Source organism: Passer montanus, unplaced genomic scaffold (assembly GCF_014805655.1).
Source record: "Passer montanus isolate IOZ18808 unplaced genomic scaffold, ASM1480565v1 scaffold2, whole genome shotgun sequence".
NCBI classification, from domain to species: domain Eukaryota; kingdom Metazoa; phylum Chordata; class Aves; order Passeriformes; family Passeridae; genus Passer; species Passer montanus.
The window spans coordinates 23,774,613-23,782,587 of NW_024366591.1; the positions used below are offsets into that span (position 1 = coordinate 23,774,613).

A 7,975-nucleotide genomic window follows, 5' to 3' on the forward strand; every position below is an offset into this window, starting at 1 on the left:
GAAATGCTTTACTGTTTAATTTTACCCTTTTATGAAAGCTATTTCTTAATGAAATGCATAAATAACAGATTCATGAATGGCAAATGACAACCTTTCAGATATTTGTAAGGGTTGATGAATGCATATAGTTAGGAAAATATGGTGGACGCTCTCCTGAGTGCCCAATATTCCCCTTCCCTTCACTGCATCTTAAAAAAAAAACCAAACCTGAAAGGTTAGAACAAATATTTCTGGATCTGTTCTAAAGCACTTAAGGGGGTATTTGAACCCACTTCTGGATTCATTTCAATATGTACGTACAGAATTTATGTAACATACATATGAAGTGCTCTGTTCTTTTCTGCATGCTTTCTCCCTTCTATATTCAGTCACCTCTGCATATTTTTGCATTCCTGGTGTCAAAATATTTCACACCAAAGCAGAAGATTTTACAACCAGCAGATAATAAGGAAAGTAGAAGTTTTCTAATCACTGCTCATTTCTCATTTCCAGGTGTTAAATGAAAATAAATACATTGATTTCCTCTTTAAATGCCTTAATTGTGTGGTTATGTGATCTCAGAAGGAAAGAAGGTTTGTCCATGGAATTGCAAATGGTTTTGTTGACAGCCTTCCCTTATACCAATTTAGAAGAAAGGGTATATATGCCTTGGTATTTAGCAGATTGAAAATAGTGAAGCCTTGAAAAGCCTGAGCTCATTTGACTTGGTAAAACTTTTTCTCCTACAGCGTCAAAGAAAAATACAGAAAGACCGTCTTGTGGGAGAGTTCACCACAGCACTAACAAATTTCCAAAGACTCCAAAGGCAAGCTGCTGAGAAAGAAAAAGACTTTGTAGCCAGAGTAAGAGCCAGTTCAAGGGTGTCTGTAAGTATCAGAAAATGTGCCTCTATATTCTTTACATTGGTGTTAGTGGTGTTCTGTGTCAAATCTGCTTCTGCAGTGCTACTTAGTTTATAGCTGAATCTAAATTCTTCAGAACATGTGCTGTATGATTTTATAGTAAAGGCTGCATCAAGTTGTAATAACTTTCCTGGACAACTGTTACTTTTTCCTTTCCTTTGTCACACAAAGGAATGAACTGACCCTGTGTTCATGCTGTAATCTTGCAAAAGCAACTTCTAGTACATTTTGAAATGTTTTTGCTCTACCTTTTCATATCAACAGATTTTTTTTCCTTTGGGGAAGAATGACTTGCCAGATTTCAGGGGAGTATTAAGGTGGAGAAGTGCTGAGTAGCTTCAGATTTTCCTTGTCAGTATATCAATTTTGCCTTTTCACTCTGTGCCAAATACACGTTCTGTACTTGTAAGTTGTAGAAGGCAGTTACTGAGCTGAATGCTTTTGCTTGTATTTCAGCCTTATGCGTACATAAAGAAAAATCAGGATGAAAACGTGTTGAATCATGTTTCCGTTTGACTTACTAGAAACATTGACTCCTTACAGAAATGCTGCCAGTGCTCTTTTCAGGGCTATAATGTTTTATTTATATTTTTAAACACTGATCATGTAGGGTGGGGCTCCAGAAGATAACTACAAAGAAGGAACACTTGTCTCTTGGGACAGGTAGGTTGAATTACTTAATATGCCTTTTCCTAACTCAGAATAATGAACAGCTTACAGGGAAGCAAGCTGCCCGTGATTTTTTTGGTGTTTAGAATAAAGATACTTTGATGGCATACACTGGGAGAAAAAGAAGCAGTTCACATAATGTACCTCCTTTTTTCCTGATGCTTCAGCTGCAGCCATGTCCTTTAGCTCCCCTAAGCTGCATTGGGGTTTTCTGGGACCCAAACTTAGGGAAGAAGAGTCCAACTTGTTGTGATAAGGGCCCAGTGTTTACTGGGAACTCCCACTACTTCCATATTCTTCAAGAACTGTTTCTTAGTCTCAGATTCTTTTTTTGTGGCTCAGATAGATGTAAATTCTGCAGTTGATAATTCAGGAGGAACTTTGGCCTTGTATTCATACCCAGAATTTCCAGTCAGTCACCTGCTCTGTGCAGCACTGCTCCAGCAAAAGCTGTGATGGTCATACAATTTCTGTTAGCCAGGGACAGACAAGGGTAAAACCACACATTTTATTAACTGATAATGTAAAATAATGTGCTATGCATTTAACTGTAGTTTTATCCTTCTGAATAATTTCTCATTGTATTCAATTCTGCGTGGGTATTGGTTTTGTGTTTTTTGTCTGATAGTCAACCACAAGCACAAGTGCAAGATGAAGAAATTACAGAAGATGACCTCCGTCTTATTGAGGAGAGAGAATCTTCCATTAGGCAGCTTGAAGTAAGTATAAGTGGTTTTAGAGCAGAACATGCTTTTGATGTTCCATAGAAATAGCATTTTTAAAGGAGCATGAGCATTAATTGGAGACATGAATCTTGAGGAGTTTGGGTTTGTCTGTGGTGTGGTTTCTCCCTTCAAAACTGCAAATATTGTCTTTAGATGTAAATGTACATTTAAAATCTACTGTATGAAAGCCCAAGTTTTTATATACTGTGTTTAACTTCAGTGGTTCTGCTGTGGAATAAGAGTGCTCATGTGATCACAAGAAAAAGTACTTGCAATTTTTTTCCAATATGGGCATATTGTAGAACCATTTTAAACAGTGAATATAAATGTAGCAAAATTATATCTCTCCTCACATGTTGTCCCAATGTATTGTTCAACATGTTCATTTTTAGGTGGATTTTTTTTGACATTTCTGGAAATACAGAGATTTTCTGTTTCATTTAAACTTTTGTAAAGGTTTCCTAAACTCAGTCTCAAAGTACCAGAAAAACCTTCAAAATAAGCACATTAAGGTTTGTCTTTTTTCATCCTGTAGTATAATGAGTATAATGATGCCCACCCTGGAGGAGAAGGAACAGTATTTTTATCTAAATGCACATAGATGCTAAAATGTGTGATGTACATTAATGATTTCATTTTGCAGGCTGATATTATGGACATCAATGAAATTTTCAAAGATCTAGGAATGATGATTCATGAACAGGGTGATGTGATAGGTAAGCCCAATTCAAATATTACCTCAATTTTTTTTTATTCCATTTCTCTGAAGAGCTGCAGTGTAGAACTCCCTTTTGCTGGAAAAATTCCTCTAATGACACTACCAATGCTAAAGCAAATCAGATACAGCTTAATAATGGGTAGACTGGCTGAGATGATTGGGAATAGAGTAAGAAAGAGTGCTTAAAAACATGTAATTTTCCATGTCTTTCCATTTCCTTTAAAGTAGTTTTTAGAACTGTTTGGACATAAAATGGGAGTTTATGTGGGACATTTTACTGTATTTGCTAATGGATCTAAGTGTGCAGATTCAGCAGAGAGTCCTGCTTTGCCTGTCATGCAAACAGGTTTATTGTTTTAACAAATTGTGATTGGAGAATCCATTTTCTGTGTCAATTGCTAAGCCATGCTCTTATCTATGTCCAGAATATATTTTCAGGGCTTTTTTTTTATCACCTTGACCCATAATCGGTCCATGTTTTTCTACTGAAAAAAATACAATCTGTGTCCATATGATAGAACACCAAACTAGAATCATGCCTCTTGGGTATTGTTTGGTTCATTGCCTCTGTTTCATAAACCTTAGGATTTCTTTTAATCAGAGCAGAGAGCAGTCAGTGGCAAATTGGAGGGCAAGTAAAAGATAATTTAGAAAGGAAAAAAAAATGGTAGAAGTATTGGAAATTTCTGCCTTGGTTGATATCAAAGTTTTGGCCCTGCATGTAGAACAGGAGAGCTGTTACCTGACATGAATTTAGCCAATCATTGCCAGGGCAGTTCTGGAATGAGCTCAGGCATAAGTGTTGGATGGGTCAAGCTTTCATAATACAAAGTACACTGATAAATACTGATCAAGACACCAGCATTTTGGGGCAGCTGTTTATATGCTCTCAAATATATTTCAGCATTCCAAACCTTTGTCTGGGTTATGACTTATCAAAATTTGAAATCTTTATTTTCAAAACAAAGACAGCATAGAAGCCAATGTGGAAAATGCAGATGTACACGTGCAGCAAGCAAACCAGCAGCTGTCAAGAGCAGCGAACTACCAGGTAATGCCAGTTGTGTGAATCTGTCCTGCAGTAGTCCTGACTTACACTTTCTTATGCACTTCAGATTTTGCCTAGCAAGTTCCTCAAGGCTTGAAGACTTGAAGGTTTATCTTGCACTACAATGGTATTTTTCAGTCAATATGAAATAAGCCAGTGACTTCTGAAAGCTTTGGGTTTCCTGTGAGGCTGTTTCCAGCCAGACTGTTTCAGTATCTTCTGAGATTCTATGAGAGCTGGAGTTACACCTTTACTTAAAACAAGCAAACAAAAATCCCCAAACCAACAAATAAAACCTTACACAAACAGATTCCTACTTTTATAATTCAAGAAGTTCAAGGTTGCTGTATATGGGAGAGCAAGCCTTTGGAGATCACTGGAAGAGTAGAGAGCATAGGCAGGAAAATCTTCTGAAGAAGTGGCCAGTTAGTACCAACTTTTGCTGTCTAAAATCTTCTCGAAGCTGTATATATCCAGCTTTTTTTACTTGTTACTTTGATGCTAAAAACATATTTCAAACTGTGAAGCTTCTTTGAAAAGACCTTAAAATACCATTTCTTTATAACATTTTTGGAACTTATTAGAAATAATCGGATTAGTAATTAATCTTCCACTTTAAGTTAGAGTTAGTCCTTAGACTTTTTTTTAGAAATCCTCTTATGTGTGTTAGTAGTAGCTAGGGCAGTAAATGAGTGACAAAATGTCTGAAAGACTGCCTGCTGATTTCAGAAGTAGGAGAGGGTGCATTCTTGAAGTGTATTCTCAGCGGGACTAATTGTCAAATTAAGTAAATTTTGATAACTCCTATTTTGACACTTTAAAAATTCAGGAAAAAATATAGCAGCCAAAAATTTCAGTGTGAGGTATAAATTTTTTTGGTTGAAATTTAAAATGAAAAGCTTCATGATTTATTTTGAGGAGGAAAGGATCTTCCAATCTCAAAGGAAACTTGACAAGCTTCTGTTCAGTGGGTGTTGGAGGAGGCACCAAACACTGCAGAGTTGCTCTGTATTTGGATGAAAGGACTGTGTAGTTTGCTTTGAATTTGCACTTAACTTTGCTTGAAAACTTATCCTTGTTCCAAGGTGCTGAAAAATTTCAGCAACTATGGTGTCTGGCCTGACCCCTCAAGGGAGCGTTAGAGGCCGAGGTGTGTTGGGAGGGACAAGGCTGTTGATACCCCTACAGCTCCCGCTTGTGGTTGGATGAGCTCTGTATCACTCATCTGCCCTGTGGAGTGCATTCACACAGCAGAGCTATATGGGAAAAGCCAGGCTGCTTCTGCACTTGTAGAAAGGATGTATGTTGAAATAAGTTTGCCATGCCTTGCTTAAGTAGTATTACAGGGGAAATGTTTGACTTCAATGCTTTTTTGGTAAGAGGGGGATCAGCAGGATGCAGAAGGAAGAGGTTGTAAGGAGATAACAGACACAGGAGGAAGGTACTCCAGCAAGCTGATTGAGTTCTAGCAAATAAAACAATGAAATGAAGAAATCTTAGCCTGATGGTGGGAGAAGTGGCAATGAGACAATAAAACTAGAAGAGGGAATTGTTATGAAATTTGGTGGTCTGGCTATTAGTGGTCAGAGAACTGACGGTTTCAATGAAGAACTGACACAGATGTTGTTCTTCAGAGAGGAGAATTTTAAAACCCCCAAAACATCAAAACCACCCAGGCAGAAGAACTTTTGCCAAGTACAGCACAGGCTGGCTTTACTTCTGGAACTATGGCCTAGAATCCCAAGATCTGAGTTGTTATTCCTTGGCTACCAGCAAGAGCCCGAGAAACCCATTGGGTCATTTTCTTCCATCCTTTGAAGGAAACCTTCAGATTGTATACCCTTCAGATACAGAATGAAATACTGCTGCTCGTCTTGAGTGCTTTGGTATCTCAAGTTACAGACCTGTATGGAAATGTGAAAGTTCTCAACATGCTCATAATTTGGACTTTATTGTAGTGACATCCATTTAAGTGGTATTCTAGTCATGTCTCTTTGATTTTTTTTGTTTGTTTGTTTGTTTTCTTTAAGACCAAGTTCTACCTTAGAACTTGGCAAAAACACCTTTAAAATAACTGTGAATGTAGCCCAAAATTGTAGTTTGTTGTTCCCTTCTGTATATGCACTAATAGTCTTTTTCTTTTCTAGCAGACCATTTCTGCTTTCTCAGTTGTGCAACTTGATTGTCCATTTTCCTCTCTATGCTGTCACCTGTGCTCATGTTACTTCCCCCAGAGTTCTGATTACATCCATTCATTACATTACTGTGTTTTATTTAATTAATTTATTATGTGTACCAGAAAATACCACTGAAATAATTCTTTTGAATAATATAACCATAAGGTAATGTAGATAGCTTTTTTTTTTCCTTGAACATCTTTAGATGTCTAGACCATCTTTATATGTAAGGACACAATTTAGTTAGATTGCACAAGCAGTAGGACCATAAAAGCATTTGAATATTTTCTGATGTTCTGATGTGGTACAGTTTTCAATCAACTTTGTTTTTTCTCTTTTGCCAGCAAAGATCCCGAAAGAAGATGTGCATACTCATTATTATACTTGCTATTGGAGCATTGCTTCTTGGAGTCATCATATGGTTAATTGCAAGATAAGTCTCTGGAGAAAGCTTTGTAATTTGTATTTAAATTAGGAAATTCATAATCATGGTTTGCTCATTGTGAAGCTGAGTAAAATAGTGGTTCTGTACTTCATCACACTTATTTTTTTTATAAGATTTTTTGTTTTAACCTGAGAAATAATGTTCTCAGTACTGCCATCAGTATAGCTGCCTGGCCTCTCAGAAATGGGTGCTGTCTTACCAGAAAAAAACAGCCAAGATCATAAACTGTTCCGTTAACTTAAACATGAAGCATCTTAAGGTTTAAGGGGCTAATCAAAGTAATGATAACTTGTGTTGACAGGGTTGGTAATTATCTTTTGGGGTATTGCTAAATGTTGCTGCCAAAACAAACTCCTGAATTGTTGCTTGAGGCAACAAATTCACATCTCAGAATTTATTTTTAAGTTAGAAATATATTTCTTCTCTCTTTCTCTTCCATCACATTCACCTACCCATTTGATATGGGTGGTTCAAACATAAAACATAGGTTGCTGAAGTTGATGTGATCTCTCTTTTATACCTGAAGCCTGTGAATTAAGCCTTCAGTTTGCTTGAAATCTTTTAAATATTCCATTTATCTCTATATCTGGCATCAAGTATGGTTATGTCTGGAAGCCTTCTGGAAAGGTAGGGAGGTTGAATGATGTAGTTATGTGAATTTTTTGTTCCAGTCCTTGCATTAAGAAATACTGTTTTTTATTGCACACATCTAGTATCTTTGCATCTGAAGTGTGCATGGGTGAATTTGGTTAGATGAAAATATGCTCTAGTCTGTGACTTCATAGACTTACTGGGAAGAATAGAAATTGCCAACTTCCTAAGCTGCACTTAAATGTCACTGTTCTGAAACTGCTGTGATTTAGTTTCCATGAACAGGTGCGAAATGTGATAGCTTAAGAAAAGAAGATTACAAGTTCAATTCCAAGTTCAACACTGGTATTTGAAATTAAGTTAAAATCTGACTGAAAGCATTTAAAAAGTTTGATGCTTATAGCCTTTAAAATTACCCTTTTTCCTTTTGTGCCATTTTGTACTAATATATTAAAAATGTAAAACCACTTTTTTGCCAATTAATCTATTTGCCTTTTTACTTGTCTTGATGAACTAATCTGAAAAGTGTACAGATAAAAAAGTCACTTAATCTGTATTTTATAAAGTTCTTCCATACCAGAATGATAGAGAATACACTGTGTACATGGTGAGCTATGAAATATTATTTGGGAAGAATCTAACTGTAAGCATAAATGAATTGTAACCATGCAACCAAAATAAAGGTCTTTTAAAGAGTGCA

General features: G+C 36.5%; 1 protein-coding gene across 2 annotated transcripts in view; it reads left to right on the top strand.

Moving 5' to 3' along the window:
* Positions 1-7,975, top strand: part of STX7 (syntaxin 7) — a 31,682-nt gene extending 23,707 nt beyond the window's left edge. For both annotated transcript variants that reach the window (XM_039707484.1, XM_039707485.1), the window contains exons 5-10: positions 729-866; positions 1,513-1,565; positions 2,200-2,290; positions 2,940-3,012; positions 3,983-4,065; positions 6,584-7,975. In XM_039707484.1, the coding sequence (XP_039563418.1) occupies positions 729-866; positions 1,513-1,565; positions 2,200-2,290; positions 2,940-3,012; positions 3,983-4,065; positions 6,584-6,676 (531 nt within the window). In that variant the 3' untranslated portion in view covers positions 6,677-7,975. The remainder of the gene's footprint in view (positions 1-728; positions 867-1,512; positions 1,566-2,199; positions 2,291-2,939; positions 3,013-3,982; positions 4,066-6,583) is intronic.